At 42.8% G+C, this 27,399-nt stretch overlaps 1 protein-coding gene across 3 annotated transcripts in view; it reads left to right on the plus strand.

The window, feature by feature from the left end:
• Positions 1 to 27,399, plus strand: part of ZEB1 (zinc finger E-box binding homeobox 1) — a 227,195-nt gene that overhangs the window by 21,939 nt on the left and 177,857 nt on the right. The window contains exon 1 of one of the 3 annotated variants that reach the window (XM_088447956.1): positions 17,365 to 17,432. The exons of 1 other annotated variant lie outside the window; for it this stretch is intronic. In XM_088447956.1, coding sequence (XP_088304082.1) covers positions 17,375 to 17,432 — 58 coding nt within the window. In that variant the 5' untranslated portion in view covers positions 17,365 to 17,374. Of the gene's footprint in view, positions 1 to 17,364; positions 17,433 to 18,526; positions 18,629 to 27,399 lie in introns of those variants that run through there. One more of the 3 variants, XM_088447957.1, reaches the window with a different exon arrangement.

Below are 27,399 nucleotides of genomic sequence, written 5' to 3' on the forward strand. Positions count from 1 at the left end.
AGAGGTGAGGGAGTGGAATGTGTTAGTACACAGGTGATGAACGGTAATGTCTTACTATAACAGTTATGCATTACTATAGTGGTGAAGGATTAATGTGTTATTGAAGTGGTGAGATGGAACATGAAATATCTAAGGTCTACCCGGTGAAACCGGGTACATCAAGTAGTATACATAAATATATATATATATATATACTACAGATATTAAAATATGCAAGAAGATTCCATTATAATAAACATAAGGCTCTATTCAGTAAGCTAAATTTTGCTTGCATCATTCGGAAATGAACATTTCCGCATGCTTTAAGTAGCCCAGCTATGAAGCAAAGGGTTAAAGGAGAAGATAACACAATATATATAAGTATAGTGTATATATGCATACTGTATGTACACTATATATAGCTCTTCCTGTGTTGTTCTACCTTAAATTCATACTGCACCCTCCCCACACGCTCCTCTGTGGAAACTTCACCTGGGAGACGGAAAAGCGTGTGGGGAAGGAACAATATTAATTCAAGACTGACAAGTGCCAAGAAGAGCTATATATATATATATATATATATATATATATAAATATATATATATATATATATATATATATACAGTATACATATAAATATACACACTATATATATTATATACACTACCATTCAAAAGTTTGGGGTCACTTAGAAATGTCCTTATTTTTTAAAGAAAAGCACTGTTTTTTTCAATGAATATAACATTAAATTAATCAGAAATACACTATATACATTGTTAATGTGGTAAATGACTATACTAGCTGCAAACGTCTGTTTTTTAAAGGAAAATCTACATAGCTCAATAGTGGCCCATTTCCAGCAACCGTCACTCCAGTGTTCTAATGGTATATTGTGTTTGCTAAGTGCGTTAGAAGACTAATGGATGATTAGAAAACTCTTGAAAACCCTTGTGCAATTATGTTAGCACAGCTGAAAACGGGTTTGCTCGTTAGAGAAGCTATAAAACTGTCCTTCCTTTGAGCTAGTTGAGTATCTGGAGCATCACATTTGTGGGTTCGATTAGACTCTCCAAATGGCCAGAAAAAGAGAACTTTCATGTGAAACTCAACAGTCTATTCTTGTTCTTAGAAATGAAGGCTATTCCATGCGAGAAATTGCCAAAAACATTTCCTACAACGGTGTGTACTACTCCCTTCAGAGAACAGCACAAACAGGCTCTAACCAGAGTAGAAAGAGAAGTGGGAGGCCCCGGTGCACAACTGTGCAAGAAGACAAGTACATTAGAGTCTCTAGTTTGAGAAATAGACGCCTCACAAGTCCTCAACTGGCAGCTTCTTTAGATGGTACCCGCAAAACGACAGTGTCAACGTCTTCAGTGAAGAGGCGACTCTGGGATGCTGGCCTTCTAGGCAGAGTGGTGAAGAAAAAGCCATATCTGAGACTGGACAATAAAAGGAAAAGATTAATATGCGCAAAAGAACACAGACATTTGACAGAGGAAGGTTGGAAAAAAGTGTTATGGACAGACGAATCAAAGTTTGAGGTGTTTGGATCACACAGAAGAACATTTGTGAGACGCAGAATAAGTGAAAAGATGCTGGAAGAGTGCCTGACGCCATCTGTCAAGCATGGTGGAGGTAATGTGATGGTCTGAGGCTGCATTGGTGCTGGTAAAGTGGGAGATTTGTACAAGGTAAAAGGGATTTTGAATAAGGAAGGCTATCACTCCATTTTGCAATGCCATGCCATTCCTTGTGGACAGCGCTTGATTGGAGCCAATTTCCTCCTCCAACAGGACAATGACCCAAAAGCACACCTCCAAATTATGTAAGAACTATTTAGGGAAGAAGCAGGTAGCTGACATTCTGTCTGCAATGGAGTGGCCAGTGCAGTCACCAGTTCTCAACCCCATTGAGCTGTTGTAGGAGCAGCTTGATCGTATGGTACGCAAGAAGTGCCCGTCAAGCCAATCCAACTTGTGGGAGGTGCTTCAGGAAGCGTGGTGTGAAATTTCTTCAGATTACCTCAACAAATTACCAGCTAGAATGCCAAAGGTCTGCAATGCTGTAATTACTGCAAAAGGAGCATTCTTTGACGAAAGCAAAGTTTGAAGGACAAAATTATTATTTCAAATAAATATCATTATTTCTAACCTTGCCAATGTCTTGACTATATGTTCTATTCATTTTGCAACTCATTTGATAAATAAAAGTCAGTTTTCATGTAAAATACGAAATTGTCTGGGTGACCCCAAACTTTGAACGGTAGTGTATGCCGTGAGGAGGTGGTACATGTGCAATGCAGGACAATCTTTTCGTACGTCCAAAAAGACTGCCTGTGGGGACTTTGCAGAAACAGCGTATTACGCAACCTGAGTTTTTTCCTGCACAGCGGGGAAAATTTTGGAGAAGATTAAACGAATTCTGGCGATGCTGACCAAAGATATTCGTGCCAATATAAGGTGCTTCTGGGCACATCATTTAGTACATCCAAAGTCAAAGTTTCAGAGGAACCCAGCTCCCTTTACTCATGACCCAAACAGATTAAAGAAAGAAGCCCTACTTACTCTGTTGGAATTACAACCTCTTTGGGTCCTGAGGTAAGGGAGCTGGGGTCCCTCTGAAACTTTGACTTTGGGTGGAGTAAATTACGTGCACGTTTATTATGCTGCACAGAAGCACCCTGTAACTATGTACAATATAAAGGAATCTTCTTGCATCTTTTAACCACTTGCCTGGGGTGGTCGCATTGTTTTCAATAACACCAGTCTGTGTGTTTTCTGACATGGTCGCAAACAAGAAACACCCTCTGGATGGAAAATAATCTTCCAGCAGATGTCAATCGGAGAGGGATCCCCGGCCCCTCTGCATACTTGCACTCTCCCCCAGTGTCTGGACAACATCACATAATTTGGATGAAAACCTCAGACTGGTAATATTGGATCCCAGAAGACATACTAGGGGGTTGAGGTCCCGGTCGGATCTCCCATGACCCTTTTTTGTACTTTGACCCTGGGAACCTGTCCTGGGGCTTCACTGGATGGATTTGGACGACATCACATAATTAAACTTAATAACTTGAAGATATATATATATATATATATATCATAGAGAGGAATTCCTGCACTCACGTCCTGTTTAAATTATCGAGTGGTAAAAACTGGGGTGCTCCACCTGGACATCTCTAGCCACATGAATATAAAGTCAAAACCACACACAAGGCTGGTATACAAGGGCACTCACCAAATATTCTGATCCAACAATAGGTTTATTGTCACAACTGTGTAAGATAGGTTGCAAAGGAATCACCAATGTTTCGGTCTGTATATAGGCCGTTATCAAGGTCAAGCAATCCAAGATACAACTGGAACAGCAGGGTTAACACAGGAGTCAACAGCAACAGACGTCCTTACAACTATGCAGCAGATATATATGTATATATATATAGAGAGAGAGAGAGAGAGAGAGAGAGAGAGAGAGAGAGAGAGAGAAAATAGAGTAGCACTCACTTTATAGAAAATGCATCAGCTGGGGTGCAAATACTTAAGCCAGTCCAAGGAGACAAGCCATAATATTCAGAAAAAAAGTGCACTCACCAGGCTCTTTAAAAATTTTGAAAATATACTCATCATTTTATTGTTTATACAATTTTTAAAGAGCCTGGTGAGTGCACTTTTTTTCTGAATATATATATATATATATATATATATACATACTGCATATAGGCGTTTACTTTAAAAAAGGAAAACCCTTTGTAAGTGAATGAAATATGTTCAGATAACTCCATTCTTTATCAATATTGTCATAGATATCATAATACAGTGTTTCCCAAACTGTGCTCCGTGGCACCCTGGGGTGCCTTTGGGACACTTGCAGGGGTGCCTCAGGTTGGTGGTCCATCACCAAATCAAATTATTTATGGTCAATGTAATGTAAATATGTGAACAAGCAGAGGTGCAAACCTGTCCTCCACCACATAACTGACCCTTAGGATGACAGGTAACCACAATTTACTTCACTTTACTATTTTACTACATTTTTTTCTGAATTTCTCAATAACAAACTTAAACTTAGGGGTGCCATGAAAACAATGCTGATACTCTAGTGCGCCGTGATTCAAAAAAGTTTGGGAAACACTGCCATAATACGTCAAAAACCGAAAAGAAGTTTGTGAAAACAAATATATCCAGACTATTTGAGTTAATTACCTGCACACCTAAAGGCCCCCATACATCAGCGACGGATCGTCGCGATGTAGCGATCCTGCAACCCGGCACTGCATGTTGGATTTCACAGATATGCCGATCACGATCAAAAAATTATCGTGATTGGCAGTTCGGAGAAATTTGACATGTAGAATTTCACCGATCCTGCGACGGAATGTGGAACATCGATGGCCGCTGGTTGGCATTTCCAACCGGCGGATCGGCTTTTCCTATCATGTCGCTGCATTGCGACAATCCGTCGCAGATGAATGGGGGCCTTAAGAGAAGGTAGAAGTGAGGAGCTGGGCAAATTGAGGGTGTTCCTGGCAAATAACTGAGTAGGCACACAGGTGTACCCAATTTGTGGAGCAGTGCATTAAGAGCTGCTATTTTTTAGGGCTCTTCCTTATTGCCAGTCAGATGGGGAAGTGCATTTCTAGGCACTTCCTCTGCAATGTAAAAAAAACTTCACATACAAAAAATTACTACGTGGTCAACAGAAGTTTCCTTCACTCTTATGATTCATTTAAGCCGTTCCTTTTGCTCTTTGTAAGTGAGACCCACTGAATGCAGTTAATAGTGATATCAGTTGTTGCAAATCAGGACATGAGATTGTATTTTTAAGTAACAGCTGATGAGGAAATTTGTAATTTTCATTTATTAAAATTAACCATTTATTTTCATGTTTCAGCTTCAATGTGATTTCTGTCTCCAAAAACAGAAAAGCTCCAAAATGGAGCTGAAACTTTATTGAAAATATTTGTGCGATGAAAAACAAGGCTTCATACATACAAAAGTGCTGCATATAATAAAGACTGTCAATGTTGCACAGTCTCAATGAATTTAAGGCATAAATGAGGCTAAATATAGCAGTTTTAGTGAATTGCATTGTTCTAAAGTGGTAGAAGGAGAATCAAAAAGCGTGCTATGTGAGTGGGGGGTAATGGTGCAAGGATTGCTAGACATGCCCACAGGGTGGCGCTAGACACCCCACAGGCAGATGTTTTGTAAAAATATTATTAAATAATCTTTTAAATAGATATTATTTACCTAATTAATTCACTTAAAAAAATTACAATCTCAGAGACCCCTTTGGAAATCATATTTGCCATTTAAGTAGTTAAGGAAGGTGGGGTCATTTAAGGTCTGATACCTCTAGAAAAAAATTAAACATGACAAGGATTTATAAGTAGTGTGAGGTCAAAGTTATAAATAACCCATTTATTTATTAGAGCCTTTCAGCTCTCATCCTAACCCCCTGCTCTATTTTCCTCATTCACTCTCTCTCCCCTCTTTGTCTGTCTGCACCTCCCACTTAAATTGTAAGCTCTCATGAGTAGGGCTCAGTTCCTTAATGTGCTTCTTTCCCCTCTCATATACCATCATCTCCTCCCCATTGCCAACAGTGACGCATTGTCATCCCCCCAAAATGTCATACAACTAGGGGTGTGGCTTCGTGGGCATGAGGACACTCCTCTTCTGGAAGCACACCGAAGGTGACACCAACCCCAGTGACGCCACTGCACTGAATCTTTGATGTTTATCGTCACACATGAAATTCAGAACTAAGTAGAGGAAGTGGAATAATCTCCCCCCACATACTTAACCAATATTGTAGTACTGCTTTCATTATAACTTCCGCCAAATGGATTCCTCTTGTACAGTATATTTAATATTGTACATCTAGACTTAACAAGGAGTTTTTTGTTTTGCTCTCGTAAAACGCTATACTACAATACAATGCTTACGAAGTTATTCTGCTTGTGCATTGTTCATAAGTAAATCTAGTATATATCCTTATGATGTTTTGATACTGTCAAATTATTTATATCCCTCTTATTTCCTGTATCTTCACCCTGAAATATTTTTTCAATAAAAAGGTCAAAAAGAATACCTAAATAAATAGGATATCGACAAATGTGCATGTCTGATTTCTGCAAAAGGTAACTGAAACTTTCATACAATATTCCATACAGTAAAATACTGGCTTTCCCTGAGATAAGCTTTTAAACTCACCATGCTGAACCAATATTTAAAAACCTATGAAGTCTACTTCATACATTGGGCAGGTACCAGGGCATGAACCCAAAGCATTAGGTTGCTCCCTGTAATCATTGATGTATGCAATTAATTAAAAGGTGCATTAATAACACATTTTTATCACTGGGGAATATTCTTGCAGCCTTGGCTCAGCAATGCCTAAAAAGCCCCAAAACAATCTTATATGTTACTTATTCGCTTACAGGTGCCTGTTCAACCAAAATGTGTGACGTTGATGTTAAATTTTGTTTTTAGTATCATGACCTATAGTTTTGTAGAGAGGTGGAGAGTCAGACAGGGAGAGGTTGAGAAATCCAGAGGTAGGCAACATATTGTGCAGTCTTGGAGACGGTCGTGGAAGGAAGTAATCAGTTGGCAGGAGAGGTGGCATTCATTTGTGTAGGGATATAAGGTCAGAGATGTAAATGGGATAAAAATGGGTGAGAGCTTTGTGAGTGTGAGAAGCTTGAATAGGGTTCTGAAGGGGTAGGGGAGACACTGTAGGGCATGTAGGAGAGGGGAGGCAGATGTAGCACGTTTGGAGAGAAAGATGAGCCGGGCAGCAGCATTAAAGACAGATTGGAGTGGAGAGAGCCAGGAGTCAGGGAAGCCAGACAGGAGGAGGTTACAGTAGTCCAATCTAGAGACGACCAGTGAGTGGACGAGGGTCTTCGTAGCATTCAGGGTGAGAAAGGATCTGATCCTGGAAATATTTTTGAGATGGAAACAGAAGGACTGCAAAAGGTACTGAATGTGTGGTTTGAAGGAGAGGAAGGAGTCAAGGATAACTCCAAGACAGCGCACTTGGGGGCTAGAGGAAATGATGGTGCTGTCAAAAGATAATGAAATTGTGAGAAGTGAGGTTATTCAGGAGGGTGGGAAGACGAAAAGTTCAGTATTAGACATGTTAAGTGTAAGAAAACACTGGAACATCCAGGAAAAGATAGCAGAGAGACATTTGGAGATATGAGTGAGGAGAGAGGGGAGGAAAGAAAGATCTGAGTATCATCAGCATAGAGATGATATTAGATGCCAAAAGAGCTGATGAGCTCACCTAAAGAGGACGTATAGAGGGAGAATAGAGGTCAAAGAACAGAACCGTGAGGTACACCTGCTTCTATTGAAAGTGAGGGGGGGGGGGTGGAGCCATGAGAAAAGATTTAGATGGAGCGGTTAGAGAGATAGGAGGACAGCCAGGAGAGGGCAGTATAACATAGACCAAGGGAGTGAAGGATTTCCAGGAGGGTGGTCCACTGTCAAAAGCAGCAGAGAGGTCGGGAAGAATGAGCAGAGAGTAATGGCCCTTGGACATAGCAGCAAGGAGGTCATTGGTGACTTTTGTCAGGGCAGTTTCAGTAGAGTGAAGAGGACTGAAGCCAGACTGAAATGGGTCAAGCAGGGAGTGGGAGGAAATAAAGGCAGTAAGGTGGTTTTAAGAAATATGCTCAAGAAGATTGGAGGCAAAAGGGAGGAGAGAGATGGGTTGGTAGTTGGAGAGAGTGTTAGGAACAAGGGTAGGTTTTTAAGAATAGTGGAACACGGGCATGCTTGGATGCAGAGGGTACAATGCCTGATGTGGGGGAAGGATTGAGGAGGTGGGCAAGATGGGAACAGGCAGAAGGAAAGAAGTAGTGTAAGAGGTGGGAGGAGATATGGTGAAGGGGTAGTAAAACCATGGATGGGAAAAGTGAATGAAAGTGGTGTAGTGGGAGAGGTGGGGGCGGGAAGGAGAGGATGGCATACAAAGAAGGGACTGTGACTTCTGTTATATACGGGACTTGTTGCCCATACGTGATACTTTTGTTGATTTTGCTTTAGAGCAAAAATTTGTCCATGATACTGACCAGAATTCCTATCTTCATTGTAAGAGATAGGATATCCCTGATCCCACACAGGACAATCCACTATTACTCTTGGTCTGGTAGTATATCATGCTATTAGATGCAAACACAATCTTGGAACTGGGAAAATGGCCGGGCTCATTCCCATTTTACTTATTATTTCATCTTTGTTTAATACATCAACCAAAATCTTCCTGACATTATCCAGGTTATTGAACACTATTCCTTTCACTCTAGTCATTCCTTTGCAATCTTTCAAGCTTAGCATTAAATGTGAAATCAGTACTTAAGCTACTACCTGTTTGATTGGTCCAATCAATTGATTGATGTATTATTAACTCAGGAGCTGATTCAGAGCCGCTCGCTAGATGCGATCGCTCGCACGATGTGTATGCAATTGTGTAGGCAGTGCAACGCATTAGCACGCCCAGTATTTCTTAGAGAGCGATCACATTGTGTATGCAGACACCCACCAGCCTGTCTTAAGACGCCCTCTTGTGCACGTCATGTCCAGCGCTTGAGGTTGACCATACCCTGCCGAAAGCACTGCGAGCACTTCGGTGTAAAAACAAGCCAGGTGACGTGTACTATGATGCTGTCTTTTAATTATGCACACCTCTAAAACACCGTTCAGATGCTCAGGCACGCCTGCGTTTGCACCTCCACTCCCCCGTTTTTCATGGCCAGCCCCTGTTACCACTTAGAAATGGCTTCCCCTGTCACTCACTGTGCTGGGCTGTCTATGCGCAGTGAGCGAACTCTTTGTGAACTTTTGCTAAGGTATGCGCATGTGCACTGTGATGCATACGCACGCGCACAATGCATACACACTGCGGGAAACAATCGGGAAGCTGGCGGACACAATGCTGACCGCCGACTTCCCGACTGCTTAATCTCGGCAAGGTTTAAATGACAGGCATCGAAATCTCAACACCTGTCATTTTACCTACGCCAGGAGACCGGCGCCCGGCATCCCGATCGAAGGGATGCCGGGCGCGGACAGCCGCGTTTAGGTTTAGGGTCCCCGGGGGGGACTTAGGGTTAGGCACCCCCCTGGGAGGTTAGGGTTAGGCTAGGAGAAGGGGGGGTTAGGGTTAGGCACCCCCCTGGGAGGTTAGGGTTAGGCAAGGGGAAGGGGGGGTTAGTGTTAGGCACTCCCGGGGGAGGTTAGGGTTGGGCACCCCCCCGGGGACGTTAGGTTTAGGCGGCGGGGAAGGGGGGGTTAGGTTTAGGCACAGAGGGGGGATTAGGGTTAGGCATCCCTAAGGGAGGGTTAGGGGGGGGGGGATTAGGTTAGTTTATACTTACCTTAGGACGATCTGGATCTTCACTGCTGCCGGGATGCCGCTGCCAGGATTTAATATCATACTGAATCCCACACTGCATACCATCGGCAGCAGCGAGCGTTTGCATCTTAGAGAGCTCCTGAATGAGCTCCTCAGCCCCTTACTGGGAGAAAAACAATATCCTATGAGTAAGTTAGGACAGCATTGTTCCATTGGTTAGTAGTTTTTCCCCATACATCTTTACAAAACATTTTTTCCTATTATTTGTCTACATTAGCTTCTAGTATGTATCGGGAAATGTTTTATAATATATATCATAGAGGATACCTGTCTCCACGGTGCAGTACTGCAATAGCTAATGTTTAAAATCTGTGCGACATCCAGTGTGATAGGAGCATTGTTATGTTCTCTGAGGGACAGTGGGCCTGATTCAGAGATGTATGCTAATGCAATCACATTTGTGATTTCGCACAGAACTGCAAAAATTTTCTAATGTTTCCAAAGCTTACCTGAGCATAGGGATGCCCACTGCTGCCTTCATATATCCATCCGATGTCACACATCATCGTAACCGATAGTAACATCGTCACAGCTCGGGCAGCCATGCAGAATATGCGGCAAGTCTGACCTGTCTCCTCTCTCCTAACACGCAGAGAGCTCTTAAACTGCAAAGGAGAACACAATAGCTAATTTATGCACGCCCATGAAATGGCATTTATGTGGTCAGATATGCCTGCGTTTGCCTAGCCACCCTGTTATCTCCCCCTAACGCTGACTACTTGTCACTCACTTTGCAAATTAATTCTCTGTGCGAGTGTATTCACAAAACAATCGCTGCATATGTCCAGTGCGGTGTACAGGCATGCACAATGGAAAACAATCACTTGATCTGCGTAAATATTGGCATTGCGTCATTCTCTAAATCAGGCGCAGTGTACGTACGGCTGATAGGGAAGACTTTGACGAAGTTGGCCATCTTAAACATATTGCAATATGTGGAACTAACATTCTCTAATTTTAAAATGAGAGTTGGGCACACCAAAGGGTCAATTCTATTAGCCGAAAGTCCTCTCACGGTGAGAGTAAGTGCTGCTATATGCCGCACGTATGGTAACTCCAGACTCGTTGATTTTTGTGAACAAAAATCCATAGTGTAGGACAAGATTGGCCCACAAAGAGGGAGCGGAATACGGTGGTATTTAAAGTGCTTTTACACCATTACAGCGGCAAATTCACTACACTTGCAAATAATAGTCCACTATTAGGCCTAAGTGCCTACTATTTATAAGATTCCATAGCTATAGATATGTATACTGTATACAGTATCTATATGTTTGTATATTAGATTTTATTTTCACAGTTGCTATACAGGAAATGTTCACTGTAACACCTACTTCTAGATTAGAACTAGACTAGAATCTCCTTTTATAAAATGTCTATGGTGCTTAACACACCCACCAAACACATGGAACATTGGCACTCAGGCTTACCTGAAACTTCCATTCTAGAATGTTGACTACACTTTGGCAGCACAAATACAGTACATCAGATGACACTATACACTACGACAGATGAAAACCGGCTACCAAATTTAACTTAGGTGGTTTTGGGGAATAACCTAATTCAACAAAGATCAAATGAAAAAGGGAATGACGTATTAAAACCACAAGAAAGCAGATGTTCAGACCATGTGCCTGTAATAGCACTGAAATATGTTAAGAGTTCGGAAAACCAATGGCAGCGCTAAAATTGCATATTTGAAAAGACATATGTATTAAGTTATTAAGCCAAGAAACTATTTACCTTATAACCACAGTATAATCATAGCACTGAATACAAACATTTATGTGTCTTTTAGCACTTTAAATCAGATCTTTCCTGTTTCAGTCTGATTTTACAATGAAGCAGTGCTGTCCATGGAAATGATATATTATAGCTATGTTATTTATGCCCCGTCCTTATACTATAAAGTACTAGATAGTAATGTAGAATATTAACAGTTATCACACTGTCCTACCTATCATTTAATTCTTACTCCATATTTTTGAAAAATGGTCGAGGAACAAGGGTATCTCTAGAAATGGTCTCTTCTCAGAGGGAATGTTTCCAGCAAATAAACAATGATAAATCATATCTCTCTAATCTAGATCAATATTTAAAAGCTGTTTTTATCTGTAGATGTTGAAGTGGATAGCACTAAGTACAGTAAAAGGAATACAAGTATCCGGCAGATAGTGCCAAATTGGAGGCACAGCAAGTCCATCTACCAAGCTTGTCTCTTGTAACGCAATATTAAAAGGTGCAATACTGTACATGGGGGTGTAGAAGCTGGCAGTGCTGTTCTCCATGGCAGAGACAGGGTTAACAGTTTGCAATCTCAACCTGGTCATTGGCTGTGCTGGTTTCAAAACAGTTTACATAGCTTTCATTCATCTAGCTCTGAATAAAATATTGGCAGTAAAGCAGCTGCTCTTCTATATCTGATCATTGTAGTGCTCTCTTCAACTAGGGTTCTGACCTGGAACCACCAATCCCAGCAATCAATCAAGGATGATTTCTAGTGCAACAACAGATCAACAAATTAGAGTCACATCATCACATCATGCCCGCTTCTTACATATGAGGCGCACACACGTGTGTGTGTGTAAATACATACACAAGCAGTTTATATATATACATATATATATATATTATATATACAGTATTTATATATATATATATATATATATTGATACGCATACATACAGACATACTTAATTACACATACATACATTTTATATATATATATATATATGTGTATATATATATATATATATTTATATATATAGTACACACTTTATGCTGTGCCACAAAAATAGGACATATAACACCTAAAATACCACCACTGTTTATTCTGCAGTGAAGCGTTTGTTTCCTCTTTGCATTTGTTGTATTTTCCATTTGTTGCAGGTTCTGCTACTACCTCCTCACATTACTTCCTCTATCTGTGTGCGTGGAAAAGCAGTGATGATGACTCGGCTTCAGGGGAAGCTGCAGTCCGGGAGACCCCTCCCCACCTGGTTACGTGTCTGGCAGGTGGGCTGAAGCTCTGGCAGAGGATGCTGAATAGACACGATGCGACGTTTGGCAGCAGCAGCTCCTGTCACATTGTGTCACTCTCAGTAAGCAGTTTGAGGAAGGAGGAGAGTGGGGAGGGGAGCTGAGGCTCCTCCCACACCATACCTCAGTCCTGACACAGACCCATATACTGTAGCTGCGGCTGCACTACAGTATTTGCAGCATATGTCATATACTGTATGTGGGTAATGTTGCAATGTGAAGAAGCGATCCTAACTAGAAATAACGAGAAGCACAGTGCAGGAGATGCCTTATTAATAAGGCGTATTATTACTATGCTGGGGCTGGGCAGAGCTGATATCCAGGGCAATTATTTCTTATTCTATATAATAGTTACTGACACTGCCATTGTAACTTTATTGGCTGACAGCTTTCTCACTACATACCTTGTAATGTTACTTTGTTGCAGTATCTCCGTTGCTGCCCACACTGCGCCCATACTAACCACTTAATTGGGTTATATTTATATTTTTTCCAAAAATGTCCCCAAAATTGTCCTCTAAATTATGAAATTATGTAAATATGAACGATTTAAACCCAATTCAGTATAATTGTATTAATAAATATGCAGATTTGTTAATAAAAGTATCCTTAATAAGGGTTAAATATTTACATAATTTGATCATTTTAAAAATCAATTTTGAGGGATGTTTTTTTGGGGACAAAAAAGTTTACAGTGTTTATATAGAAATATATATATACTGAGTTTGGGAACCTGTGGTCTAGTGTGTACCCAGCATAAGACTGCCTTCTTGCTACCACGGGTGGGCGACAGGGCCATTGTGACAGCCACAGGTCCCGGGTGCTGGGGAGGGTGTAGCCCGCACCTTCTCCAAAAAATCACAATGGAAAATATTATGCTTCCCTCATCAGCTATCCAGGGCCTCCGCCAGGCCTCTCCAACAGGCCCAGGTAAATAGTATCCCCCCCCTCCGCCTGGTGCTCCTGTTGAGTAATCCTTTGCTTTTAGGATCACCCCCTGTAAACCTGATGGCAGGAGGAGGCTGGGGGAGGTTGCCATTGGCAGGCTCCTCTGACATGGTAGTATCAAATGTGACTCTGTCAGGGAAAGCCCAGCTTGAAGTGGTCCCATCTAGCGGCGGTTCCTGCCCTCTCCGCCAAAAAGAATCACCCCGAGGGGGACTCACCGCCGGAGCAGCTAGTTACTGGCCAGGTCCCAGCACCTGCAAAATCAATGTGACAGGCACCGGGTCTGGCGCATGCGCATTAGCAGTGAGGAACTGCGCATGCGCATTTTCAACTGCTTCCAAAGGGCTGCATTGTCTGCAGCCTCTAGGAGTCTGGTAGGGCTGGCTGAAAGACAGAGTAGCGGCTTCCTCCTGAAAGCCGCTCTCTGCAATAGCAGCCCGGACTGGCAGTCCCAGGGGGTGGAGACACCTCCCCCTGAGACTGCCTGATGTGCATCTGACTGGCAGATGGCGCTTCCAATAGGAAGCCACTGCCAGTCACAGTGTAGACAGTGCAGTCACGGACTGCACTGACCACACTGAGGTGGCAGATTTTACTGCGGGGCAGCAGCCTCGCAGCCCCTAGGCAAAATACGCCACTGATCCCATCTCATGCCATCACACCAGGCAAGTGGTTGAGGCACTATTATCATCTAGCAGAGGGCTCCTGCCATTGACATGCACCATCTTACAGTGACATACATCATCATACAGTGACATACCCCATTATACAATGAAATACATCATCATGCAGTGACATACATCATACAGTGATATACACCATCAAATAAAGACATACACCATCATACAGTCACATAACAGTAACAAGCACTAGCATACAGTGACATCCCCCATTACCCAGTGACATACACCAATGTACAGTGATATGCACCAACATGCAGTGACATTCATACACCATCATACTGTGACATTCACATCATACTATGATAACATGTGACATGCACCAGTATACAGTGGCATACACCATCATACTGTGTGATATGGACCATCATATAGTGACATAAGCCATCAAAGTGAAATACACCATTACACTGTGACATGTCCCATCATACAGCAACATACAGCTTTATACAATGACATGCACCAACATACAATGACATGCCTCATCATACAGTGACATACACAATTATACAGTGATATACACCATCAAACTGTGTGACATGTTCCATCACACAGTGACATAAGCCATCATACAGTCACATATATCATTATACTGTGGCATATGCCATCATACAGTGACATACACCATTATGCTGTAACCAGTGACGTGCGGTGAGGTCAATGGCTGGGGAGGCACACATGGAGATGGGTCTGAGTGCTGGGAGCCTGTCTCACCCCCTACTGACTGTAACTCTTTCCACACTACACTAAGCTTCAGTGTCCATTGATTCTCCTACCTGCATCAATGGGGGCGATTCAATTCAACGCGAATTGAATAGCGCTGGGAGCGAGCTCCAGGAGCTATTCAATTCAGTGCGCAGTGTAGTCGGAGAATGACGGTTATTGCACCTTAACAAGGGTGTTAAGGCGCGTTGACCAGCATTCTGTTAGCGCCGCGCTAAGCAGAAAAACAGCTGAGTGCCCAGCACTTTGGTCTGCTTTCTCCTCGCATCCCCAGGTGGTTGCGAGAAAAAATCCTTAGCCCGATCAAACAGCGCACTGAATTGAATAGCTCCAGGAGCTTGCTCCCGGTGCTATTCTATTCGCGTTGAATTATATCGCCCCCCACTGTGTCTTCTCTTGCTTCTGCTGCCTGAGCTCCAATCTCTAGACACTGCAGTGCACTTCTTGTTCACATGACACATCCAAGGTGTCCATCAGTGCTCAAGGCACGCCCCCCCACACCCACTGGCATGCCTCTATTAGCTCGCTTTCTGTGCAGCTTACTGCCTATGGTGTGGCCCCGCCCCCAACTCTGCAAGCAGTGTCTGACCATACAGAAGCGAGACTAAACTGTTGCTGCCTCATCTCTCGTCTCCCTGCAGTCCCAGGGAGCTCCACAAAGCTGGTAAGTGCTAACTATAAAAATTATTACAGTAAACAAAGAAGATGTTTATAAGTTATTATTCTAATAATTTTTATATCAAATCTCAGGGGTATGACGGAGGAGAATGTAACATGTTCCTTCATACACTGACATACACTATAGTGACATGCACCAGTATACAGTGACATGCACCACCATACAGCGACATACACCATCATACTGTGTGACATGTTACATCATACAGTGACATAAGCTATCATACAGTGACATACACAATTGTACTATGACATGTCCCATCACTGGTGTAACACCGTAGATGCAGGGGGTGCGGCTGCTATTGGGCCCGACCCAGGGCCCAGCCCTCCCCCTGTATCTACGGTGTCAGGCTAGCCGCTGCCGTGGTCGCGTCCTCCAGCAGTATGCTGGGCAAGGCAGGCACATCTGCCCTCATGGTTGGCTCCGCCTTTGGCTCTCCTTATTGACTGATACTGGGAGGAGGCATGGTCGCCTCCTCCCAGCATCAGTAAGTAAGTAGAGATGGAGTTGACCGGGAGAGGAGGTGTGCCTGCCCTGCGCAGCACCCTGCTGGAGGACGTGACCATCAGAGGTAAGTCGGGGAGAGAGGAGAGGGGGGTGGGAGTGTGGAGGGATGAAGGGGGGGACCTGGGGGGGGCATTTTGCTATGGGGCCCCCCTAGGTCTAGTTACGCCCCTGTGCCCCATCATACAGTGACATACACCATCATACTGTGTGACATGTTCCATCACACAGTGAAATAAGCCATCATACAGTGACATATACCATTATAATTTGTGTCATGTTCCATCAGTGACATAAGCCATCATACAGTCACATATATCATTATACTCCGACATGTGCCATTATACTGTAAAATGCCCCATTATACAGTGGCATACACCATTATACTGTGTGACATGTTCCATCACACAGTGACATAAGCCATCATACAGTGACATATACTGTGACATGCCCCATCATACAGTGGCATACACCATCATACATTGTCATACAGTGACATACACCATCATACATTATCACAGTGACATGCACCATTATAGTGACATACCCCATTACACATTATCACAATGACATGCACCGTCATACATTATCATACAGTAACATGTACCATTATGCCCCGCAAGATATCTTTCTAGTGTCTGATTATGTCAGGATTTAATATCACTTGCCAACTCAGACCATCCCAATCCCTCCAAACTGATCGGGATGGGCACTCACACATGCCAGTAGCACAGATCCAAAGTTTGCTTTTCACAGCACAACTACTGTTACTGGCACCACTGGCATCATCACCCCCTAATAATGTAAGTCTGGCACATAGGTGTATTGCCCTACACCCCCCTAATCAGTGCCAGGGGCAAGTCCATTTTTATTCGTAACCTGTAGTAAAGTAAATGGAATAAGCAGGGTGGCACTTGGTGTGGATACCTATATACATCTCCTTTCTCAGCTGAGACTGATTTATAGAAACTATGACTAGACCCATCAGGACCACCAGCCACCAGGACAGCATGCTGGGACTTGTAGCTCCACACTAGGGAACATGAGATTTACACCTATTAGGTGATGTGCATATATAGGATGTATGCCAGCAATGACACTTCTGGCTAGGTATATCCCTGATACACCTACCCCCCCCCCCCCCCCCCCACCTGAACCCCGACCCCTGGCCCATACACCCGTGGGGAAGGGACCCCTAACCCCACTGAGGTGCTGGGGGCTAAGGGGGGGCTTAGGTGTTGTCGTAAACGAGGAGTGTCGTAAACCAGGTGCGGACAGAGGCAGCAGCAGGCAGAGAAGGGGGGGTGAGAGGAGAGCAGGGAGGGAGGGGGGCAGAGGAGGGGCGGGGAGGGAGGTGACTCCAGCATTTAGACACAAGAACGAGAGGATCATGGCGGATGGCCCCAGGTGTAAGCGCAGAAAACAGGCGAACCCGAGGCGGAATAACGGTGAGTGCCCCCGGGGGTGAGGGGTGGCCGAGGTGCCCAGGTCCGGGACTGGGCTCCTGGGCTGGCTGGCAGGCGGGGGCAGAGACTCTGGGCCGGGGCTATGTGTACCGTTACATTACCTGCTGCTGAGGCTCCTCCGCCTAGCGGCTCCCTGGACCGTTATCCGCATCTAATAACATGCTAATGTATGGGGGCAGCTCATCCCCCCTACTCCCCTCATCTGTCTCTCACTGTCTCCCCCATTAAAAACTTCCTCCATCCCCCGTTCCCCCCTGGGGCAGGTAGCGGATCAGCAGCAGCGGCCACGTTATGGAGGAAGAGGTGGGTGCTGTGTGCATGGCTGCCCCCCCTTCTCTCATGGTCATTGTCACTGGCTCATTACTAGCACGGAGTAAGTTAGTTTATTGGGGTGTTTGGGGGTACTTGTCACCTGGGCGCCCAGCTGTCTGGGCAGGGTCCCTCCTCTGGGGCAGCAGCAGGCACTGTTGCTGCAGTGTATTGATTGTGTGTATGCTGCTCTCTGCATCTATATACAGTTAGGTGTCAGCTGCACTGTGCTATAAGTATAGGACAGGTATTTTTAACCATTAATTATTTTGTTTAAACTGGCCAGATTTCTGGGCATCAGTAAATGTCTCATATCTGTTAGGGTCGTCCCCCTTTCCTTTCTGAACAGGTTACCCGTGGAGATAACACTGCTGCAGAACCTCTTCGAATGTATAAGTAGACAATACACATTGGTGTCAGCGGGACCTGAGCTACACAGCAGCAGAGGGCGGTGATGGGCACACCGGTTTGCAAAGAGGTTCCGCAGTAGCTGCAGTTTTTCTTTTACCCCTCTTTACCGCAATGTCAGCTTTGATTGACAGGCCACGGAAAGTCACTTTGAGAAGTGCAGCAGTATCATGTCCTGTTTCTCAGTAGTGGCTCCAGGTATTAAACTAGTTGCCTCTCTGATGGGCGAGTGACCTTAAATGGTGGCCTAAATGGGGGGGGGGGGGAAATTACCCCCCACCCTGCTTCTGTATCAGTGACGCCCCCTTCACTCATTGGCTTAACCCCTATGAGCTGCATAGCATAGGACCCTACGAAGTCTTTGCCCATAGCAGAGCTGGTACTGCAGAACTGTTCATTCTCAGCCAGCAAGGGGTTAATGCAGCGCAGATTATTTCAACTTATTTTCAGCCACTGCGAAGGTAATTTTGCTGCTTCCAGTCACTGCCTTGTGTTCTGGTTTCCATCCCCTTTTCAGAGCTGGATCTATATCTGAGCCCAGTCCCTCCAGTTGTGGTGAATGCAGGTACATAGGTGCTTCTGTCCATTCTGACCTGAGAGGTTTTTTTTTTTTGGTTGGGTGTTTTCCAGCCTAGTGAGGGGGGGGGGGGGTGAGTTCTGATGATGATGAATTTGGGTGCGGCGAAGGGAATGGCCTACGCTACGTTAAGTAAAGTTTTTTTCTTTCTCATTACTTGGTCATCTTTCCCCTCCTTCTAGCAAGAGGTACCTGCCTGTCTACAGAGGGGTGGTGTCTGTGTGCAGAAAGGGGGGCCCCTTCTCTGTCCAACAACGGCTGCTGCAGCCTATATAAGGGAAACATTTACATTTCACACTCACTCAGCAGCTAGGCTGCCTTTTATTTATATCCCCCCGCCTCTCCTTTCTCCCCCTTCTCATTAGTTACATGAAGATATTCAGGAGTTTCATCCCAACATTTACAGTCTCACCCCCCAGTCTCCTTCTCTGATACCCCAGCCCTAGAAATGGGTTAAAGTAAAGCTATTTTCCTAGCCCAGGAAAAGAGAGATGAAGGAAGAGGGAGGAAATACTTGTTGTTTTGGTAGCACCCCCTCTGCTGTGTACAGATCACATCTTGCAGCCCTTTTCTTGTTTGCACATTATTATTATTATTGTTATTATTTATCTGTTCTTGGTTAGGGGTTTGTATTGGGATTTCCTGTCTTGCAAGATGTGTGTTGGGAAGGGATTGTTACTGCTGACCTAAGCTGTTACATGTAGACTTTCCATGTATACCTGCAGCCTGCTTTTAACCCCTCCATGCCCACATCCCCATAAGGTATTGAGGATTAGTTACTGCTGCTGGTACAAACGTTAGATTGCATTAGGAAGGTAAGTTTGTGATAGCGGTGTGTGACACCCCCTCCCCTCCCCAACGCCCCCCTCCCCACCTACTCCAGAGCCCCGCGATGCTAGCAAAAAAAGGGGCACTTCTTGGTGCTGCTGACGACATGTGTGTGACAAGTGGGTATGTGCCACCCAGCGCCTGTGCAGGAGCTCTGCCAACATGTATTACCTGCGCAGGGAAGGAAGGAATCCTGGATGCTATGGGAAATAAAAGGATGGTCCATCTGGAGTCTGGGGCGATGCACTAAACCCGCCAGGATCTCTCCCAGCCTATTGACATCAACAGGAAAGCGCTGCGCCAAATGGCAACTTGTGCAGGTAGAGGAATAATAAAAGATGGTGTTTAGCCAATTCCTGCATTGCCCCCCTCCTGCATTGCCTGGCAGCCCCCTCCTGTCTGCAGCCTCCGTCCTCCAGGGAAGCATTCATTTACCTCTTGCTAAGATTTCTCCCCCACCCCTACCTTCTGTTTTAATGCAATTTATACAAGACCGACGTGGAGTCGAGGCTGACACATTGCATGGTCTGCATCTAGCTGCTGCTGCCGCCCACCCAGGACACAAAGGTGCACTGGGCAGGGGACGCAGACACGACATATTACAATATCAGGTAGACGTCACCCCCTTCTTTCTACCTTACATCATTCTGACATAGATGATTACACAGTACACACCCTATGATTGGCACACGGTGTTTTTACAGCCTTTTATCTACCTAACACTTGGTGATGTTAGTTAAGAGGGGCTTTAAAATGTATCTAGTCAACAAGGTTTACTGATGAATACAACGGAATAAAACACATCTGATACTTTGATATTGATGTTGTGTAGTATGGCTGTATGTGTGTTTGGGGATAGGGGTGTTTCCTTTTTTAGCTTAGTTGTTCATTGTGGATTGTAAACCTGTAAATAAAATATGTACTTTTGTCTGACTGTAAATGTGATTTGTGACACTTTGCAGTAAGGTGCATTGCAGGAGGAGGGGACTGCTAGGCTAGTAGGTAATGGAAGTTGACAGCCTGTAAACTAATTGAGAGCAGTTGGCTAGAGCGGCCAAACTGTATGCATTCAGCTTCATGGTAATGCTATTGCTCATGCATTATAGAGCTGCATTAGAAATACAGTTCATATTATAAGGCTTTTCTTTCCATCTCCTGTATGTATGGAAACAGAATTCTGATAAGCTTTTAAGCCCTTTTGTGGTGTGATGCTGTACAGTGATACACTAGTGAAGTGCAGAATTATCTGTCTGCCCAGTCTAGTAACAGTCAGGACAAATGCTATTAAAGGTCTGTACAGATACAGTGGGGGAGGAGTCTGCTGTTAAGAATGACTTGCTATTTTCTCCTTTCTAAAATGTCATTCAGTGGGTGAGGTGATGCTGACCTCTAGATTCAAACATGTCATCTGGTCAGGAGAACAGCCAGAAGTGGTCCTGTAGATGATAAAAACATACCTATAGATCTGTGCGGTCAGTACATGCACAAATACCGAGTGAAGTACTGAGTATATATATATATTATATGTATGTATATATATATATATATATATATATATATATGTGTGTCTATGTATATATATTTATATGTGTGTGTATATTCATATATGTTATGTATGCATCTAGGGGTGTGTATATATATATACATATATATGTATATATATATATATATATGTTTTTAGTCTTCAGTATTTGTGTACACTTTATATGCAAACTATATTATTTAGAGGATGCCTATAGTACAGTAAAATTTGCACACATTTATTATACAAACTTTAATTATATTTTTTTAAATGTCACATTCATTTTATCAACTTTAATATGTCCTTTTGTTAGGGTACAAGCAAGTGGGTTTATGGGCTGAAAAGACAATCATGGAACACATGATGCAGTGTGTCTACTTAGTTATATTAAAACAGCAGTATACATGATAAGCTAACATTGCAGCCTATCTGTACCTCCCAGAATAAGCCATGCCACAAAATGTGCTCGAGTCCGTTAACTCAAAGGTGTTAACAAGTGTCAGGATGTCAGGTGGCGCTGACGCCTGGGATACTGCATTCTTTGTTACATGTCCAGCCCCATTTTACTTCTACTTTCAACCTGGTATCATGTTCACTCTAGCTGTATTTTAAACTTTCATTTGGGGAATAGAGGAATTCGGCCTAAGTTAACATTCCAGGCTCAACATGTTCATTTTAAGGCCAACTAATTCTCTGGTTTGAAAAGAATGAAAACGTTTCATGTAATGAAAGTGAGAAATAAAGTTTCCTCCTTGGGTTAAATTTGAATACAATGCAAATGTTGATTGTATTCTGCACTGTTTAATGTTAGAATAAGTCACATTTTCTTCAGAATGTTTTCCATCCATGGTTATTTTAAGCCTGCACTAGACTAACATGTCACAGAGCTAACTTTTTTTTTTTTAGTAAAATAAAATGTTTTTAAAAAAAAAGTTTATATTGCTTGCTCTCGGTGATTTAAACCATTAAATCTAATTTTTGTTAGATATTTTTAAAAAATGTGCACGCTATTTTTAACTAATACCGAATGAGGCCATATATATGTAATTTTCTGTGTAGCTCTGAATATGTAGATATTGCTTTGTCCACCTATGTTTCCGTATTTTGGCAGCTATAGGAAAGTCTACAGTGGAATCCATTAAAGCTGGGTACACACTAGACGATTTTTTAAACGATCTGCCGATTTCCAACGGATCGGAACTATGCACGCTCCTGCGGGTCATCCATCGCATCTTCAGATCTGCCGTACATATTGCTCAACCTGAATATCTGACTGACGAAATTATGCATTTGGATGCGGCGGGGGAACGGCATCGTGCGGTCGTTCACCAAATCACGTGTGCACGGACCGCCTGATTCTGTCGCATCTACACAGGTCGTCTAGTGTGTACCCAGCTTAGGTCTCCCATATTATCATTGCTAATTCTAAAAGCAACTTATTCCTCCTTTAACATTTTGATATATAATCTCTGAGCTCCAAGTGTACCAGAAAAACAAACTCTACTCTTAACCTCACTATTGGACATGGGTATATTCCAAAGCTTGTGCATAACTGAGCTAAATATACCTGAAATCAATGTAACTGAGCTAAATATACCTGAAATCAATGAATTGCTTATATTAAATATAATCTGTCCAGCAGGTTATCTACCCTATGTCTTTGTTGTGAGTTGCCGTCTCAGAAGGGTGAGAGATCTTTACTTTGCGTAACTTTGGAATAGTACATAAGCTTTTTTTTTAGCCACATGCTCGTAAGTGAAGGTGCTTTGTACTGATTGGTGGATTCTCATACAAGAGCATTGCAGGTGATGTCTCATCAAGCGTAACTGACATACTGTGCTATGGCTTTTGTGCTTTTTGTTCTTAATCAGCATGTATGTAGTCATTGTCTAATGATTGTGGGATGTGTCTCTTACTGTAGTGGAAAGTCATAGTAAGACAGAGTAGTAAAATTTACATTATATATGAAAATTTTATTTTGTGGATTTAGTTCTGTCATTTAAAAATACCCTAATGCAGTCTCAAGATCTCAAGTCTTGGTAGTTTTCGTGTAGGTGTGTTTCTGTTGCACCCTCCTGTGGCATAGCCAAATAGCATTAAATTAAATCCACCGGCTGTGCTTGCGTTCCAGGAATAGCAACATACCGGAGAGCAGAGGACATATTAAAAATAGAATAGTGATGGAGGCAATCAGGGAGGAGGACAAGTTTTTTAATGGGTGCTTATAATTATTCATTCTATACCTCAACGTGCTGCATTTGTGATTGGACTCTTTTATTTTAGTTTTCAAATATTTGCAGTGTGGACACTAGAGGCCATATAAACCTGTCATTCACTTTGATTGAAAAAGATTTCTTTAAACTCTAGAGTAAAGCTGGCCATACACTAGACCTACTATCATCCAACCAGCCAACTAGTTGATTGGTTGGAATGAAAATTTGGTAACGTATGGGAGTAAAGGCCCCCATACATCAGAGATTGATTGCAGCAATCGTGCAATTTGCAATTGATTGGGTATAAAAATCTTTCCCTTTTTCAATCGATTGTAGCAATTCTGCAATCTGCATTCGATTGAAAAAGGGAAAGATTTTCATACACAATTGATCGAAAATTGCATGATTGCTGCAATCAATCTCTGATGTATGGGGGCCTTAAATGATGATCAGCAATTTGCTCCTAAATGCCATAAAACAGATGAAAATGGTCGTCAGACAAGTTTGTTAAATGTTTGTTCAAACAGTTTTTAGTCCATTTTCCGGCGTTTGGGAGCAAATTTCTGATTGTCATTTGCTTTCATCTCTTACCAGGTTTTGATTCCAACCAATCAACTAGTTGGATGGTTGGATGTAAGTTGGTCTAGTGTGTGGCCAGCTTAAGCTAGATATCCTCCAGTAGTCTAGCATGTTTGGATCTATCATACTCCCCAAGAGAACTAAAGGCCCCCAACTTTTTTTTATTTCTTCACTATAAACACACTTAAAGTTCTATGGAAGTCAAATGAAATCATACAGAGTTCTCCAAGAGTTTATTGAGTTTATTAAGAGTTTTAGCAATACAGATTTAAATGGGTCTCAGTGATGGCTTGTCTGATCAGAGTAGTAATTTTAAAATATGCCTATTTTAAAATATGCCTATTGTTTACACTTCATTAATGTGCATTATTTAATATATGTCCATTATTGCAACCAAGTAATGCTGTAAACAAGATGCAGCTTGCCGTCATTTTGCTCAAGCATATAATATACTATTGAAGTACCCTGTTAAATAACATACATAACATATACTGAGCATCACACAGTGGTGGCAGTGGACGATATGGTATACCACCACTTCTCCATGTTGCTAACTTACCATTTAACTCACCATTTGGTAAACAACCACATTTTTTTCCAATGTAGAAACCACAGTGGGTGAGTTAATCATATAGTCCAGTGCATTTTGGTCTCCAGTAAAATGGCTGCCAGTTAGCCAGTGAAAAGACAGAATTTACTTTGTATGAAACTTATTTTCTAGCAAAACTTTATTTAGCAACCTTGAAGCAGCAGGATGAACAAACCATGAGTTCTGTTTATTATGTTTGCACTACTCAACACCATTCTCAGCAGCTATCTCGGGACACATACAGGTGATAGAAACATATTTCAGGGTGTAATGGGAAAGATGGAATTTGGCCTGAAATTGTGCTTTAGCCTTTGACACTGTTGTGTGTGTTCGTGCGCACACGTGTGTGTATGTGAGATATGGGAGAGGTGGAGGATACAGGGAATAGCACTTAAATGTTGAAAAGTATCTAATACTATAAACAATTTGAACTGATCAAACCCTTAAGGGGCCTATCCATTACACTACTTTTTGAACTATCCGACCAAAACCAGGAGGTTTTGGTGGCATTGTTCACAAAGACATGTAATGGATAGTCGGCAAGGACCAGCGATGCACGTGCACGCTGGGTCCTTGCCGACTCGACTATCTGCCGAACATGCTGGTCAACCTGACGACGCTCGTCAGGTTCCTCATGTTAGCAGACAGGGAGGTCGGGCTCCTGCACTGAATGACGTTCAGTGAACGCCATTCAGTGACATATGTAACGTAGTCATCACAATTATCAGCGCACACTTGCGCCAGCCCTGTATCTACATACCTAGGTTACGCCCTCACCTAATTTGGATATGTGAGAATACCCTGTTGCCACCCAGTTTTGTCCCTTAAGCCGCAAGTGCAGATGCTAATTAGATACATATGACCCGGAATAGTGATTAGATGCAGATGCATTAGCGTGCATCAGCCCGTGTGTCCGTGTGTGTGTATGTGAGTAGGACTGCTCTAGTAAATAGATTCCATAACCCGTTAATTGGTTCAATTCATACATATATAATATTACATTGTTTAGTAATTGTCAGGCAGTAAGGAGGTCAAAGTGTGAACACCCATGTATGGAAATGAGGAAAGTATGCACAATGTTTATGCTGGTCCATGCAGGCTTTCAAGTGACCCTCCAGTTAAACTCATTACATAGTATTGTGAATTCTGATCTCATTCAGGTCTAGTGAGCCATCTGCTATGCTCAGCCTTCATCCAGCTTATGCAGGTCACAGTACATGACCGAGTATGCCACCAGAGCCATTGTACTGTGGATTTGTTTTTCATCAGCATAGAGCACCCGTTTAGGTGTTGTTTTATAGGAAACATGCACCAAATAAATATAAAAACATTCAATTCCACAGCTGCTACAAATTAGAATCCTAATCATCTGTTAAGAATGACCAATGATTGTAATTAAAAAAGGGCAATGTTGGATGCCACTTAAAAAACTCTAAAATCACCTGACCACATATACTAAGGGGTCGATTCAATTAACTTGCCCTGATAAGTCTAGGCGAGTAAGTGTGGCCACACTTACGGTAGCTCTGGACTTGCTGATTTTTATTTGCAGCTCCATAGTGCTGCGTACAAATATCAGCGAGTCCAGGAGGAGATTCAGCTGCGAGGGGGGCTAGTTCGGCTGCTGTTGACGGCGTTTCTACTCCGTTGCAACAACAACTTGCCGCCTCAAATGCAATTGAATTTAACTCTAAGGTGAACCACTAGGTTACTTAGATCTACCCCACTGAGATCTCTGCTCCACATAGACAGCAGATATTAAGAATACATGTCACCTACAAATAGCTGTCTTAAGGTGCCCATACAGCTGACCGGTATTTCCGCAATCCTGCGACGCGATCGGAAATGCCGATCTGCTGAGTGAAAATGGCGGCCGTCCAACATCGATGGTCAGTGGTCTGTCGCAGGATCTCTGAAATATTACGTATTAAATGTCCCCGATTTGACGATCGCAATTATTTTTTGATCGCGATCGTCAAATCCGGAAAATCCAACATGTTGGATTTCTGCAATTCTGGGATGCCTGGATCGCGGCAATCCATCGCTGATGGATGGGCCCCATTAGTCAATTTGAGGTGAGAAGGAATGATATATAGTTTCATTGCAGTATTTGTCCTGTATGCAGACATTGTGGTACATATGGTATCCATATTGTAACTACCATTGCTGCATTGTTGATATACTCATTTTGCTTACCTACAATTATGCTAATTAAATAGTTTAAACACCGTACACTTACAGAATCTGCATCCCAAGAGTTTGTGTGAGGGAAAAAAAACGAAAAATAAACCACAATTCTACGAAATTGAAAAGATGTGCGGCCTGTAAAATGACACAAATGACATAATGTCATGCTCAAAATATAATATCTTTATTTTGTATATTAATGTGATATTACCAGGAGCCTCAGCCCGAACTGTCTGCAGTCATGAGTTTAGAGCCCATTCTTGCTCTCAACTGATTCAGTGAAATGAATTCTCTGTGAGGTGGATTATCCTTAAAACCTGGACTGTTAGGGGTCCCTAAAGAATGTATTGCTGGGCCTTTTGTATTCCTGAGATTAGAGGTTTTTTTCTTCAGTGATTGACAGGCATCCCCTTATTCGTGGGTCCAGGTGCCTGACAAATTCTTACAATAGAACATTTCTATAAGCAGCATGGTTTTTATATGGAAGATTACCTGACTCCATCATTGTGTAAACCCAAAGGATTCTCTTCATAATTTATCACACAAATAACATAGCATCCTGTTCTGTGTGCCTTGTCATCATTTCCTGGTCACAGTGGGTGAGGAAAGAGCGTTTCCTGGTAGTAACCATGCCTCTTGGAAACAGAGGAAGCATATATATCCAGATAAAGGGGCCTACCTATTCTTACCAGCTTTATCAATAATATGTACCAGATAGCTGCTTGGGACCTACCATG

This window comes from Taudactylus pleione, unplaced genomic scaffold (assembly GCF_031769625.1).
Source record: "Taudactylus pleione unplaced genomic scaffold, aTauple2 ptg000446l, whole genome shotgun sequence".
NCBI classification, from domain to species: Eukaryota; Metazoa; Chordata; class Amphibia; order Anura; family Myobatrachidae; genus Taudactylus; species Taudactylus pleione.